General features: G+C 45.0%; 1 protein-coding gene across 1 annotated transcript in view; it reads right to left on the bottom strand.

Moving 5' to 3' along the window:
• Positions 1 to 477, bottom strand: part of LOC119590418 (proton-coupled folate transporter-like) — a 4583-nt gene extending 4106 nt beyond the window's left edge. The window contains 2 exon segments of the mRNA XM_037939084.1: positions 7 to 159; positions 299 to 477. Coding sequence (XP_037795012.1) covers positions 7 to 159; positions 299 to 460 — 315 coding nt within the window. The 5' untranslated portion in view covers positions 461 to 477.
• Between the last annotated feature and the right edge of the window lie 398 nt (positions 478 to 875).

Raw genomic sequence — 875 nt, 5'->3', positions numbered from 1 at the left:
ACTAACCTTCCTTCCGTATTTATCACTCCAAGCTCCCATAAAGAGCACGAAGATGAGAGGAATGATAGACATGATGATGCTGTTGTAGAAGGCGAAGACGCTGAACTCTCTCTGAACTAAAACGTCCTTCTCGGGATGTTCAGACAGGTTGTTGCACACCTGAACCGCAAAGGTGTTAGTCAACAGTTTTGGAAGTGTGCATTCTTATTTCGACTACAGTAAGTTTTAGTCAGCAGTTTTGTTAGTGAGAACTCAGCAAACACAGCATACACGTTTCTCAAAATGAATAGACAATTACCTGATCAGGGAGGCCAAGTTTGATAGAACAAATTTTGTTCATCTGAACGTTCTCGATGAAGAGAAGCATCGCTTGATTGCATGCTCCGTCCACTAGCATCACGGGCTCAACGGACACGGATTTGAGCGCCCCCAGCACTGCCGATCCGATCCATGCGGTCATGTTGCTTGAAGTCTGAGTCTCGGCTGGGTAGCGAACTGTAAAGAAGGTCAGTCCTAGAATCAGACTTCATTTATGGAAAATCAAGTAAACATTTTGTAAATGTATTGCTGATGTCGCGTGGAAATTAACGCTCTTACTAACCCGATATACTTTCTTTTCTATTCTTCAACACGTTATTCTTCACTTCCTCACTCACGAGCACGGATAGACTGTTGATGCATCTGTGTGAACGGGAGACTTTAAATACTGATGGACGGTCTTTTGGCAGAATCCGGGAGATGCCGAGGAACTTTGTGACGTCAGGTGGTAGGGATGCTCAGACGCGGACACACGCACACACATACCTGCACTCATTCAGTCGCGGCGGACAGAGAGAAGGGAAAATACCGGTTCTATGTTGTATAAAAAGTCGAAG

The sequence above is a fragment of the Penaeus monodon genome, chromosome 27 (genome assembly GCF_015228065.2).
Source record: "Penaeus monodon isolate SGIC_2016 chromosome 27, NSTDA_Pmon_1, whole genome shotgun sequence".
NCBI lineage: Eukaryota > Metazoa > Arthropoda > Malacostraca > Decapoda > Penaeidae > Penaeus > Penaeus monodon.
The sequence above is the reverse complement of the archived record's forward strand: the minus strand, read 5'-3'. Positions and strand labels throughout refer to the sequence as shown.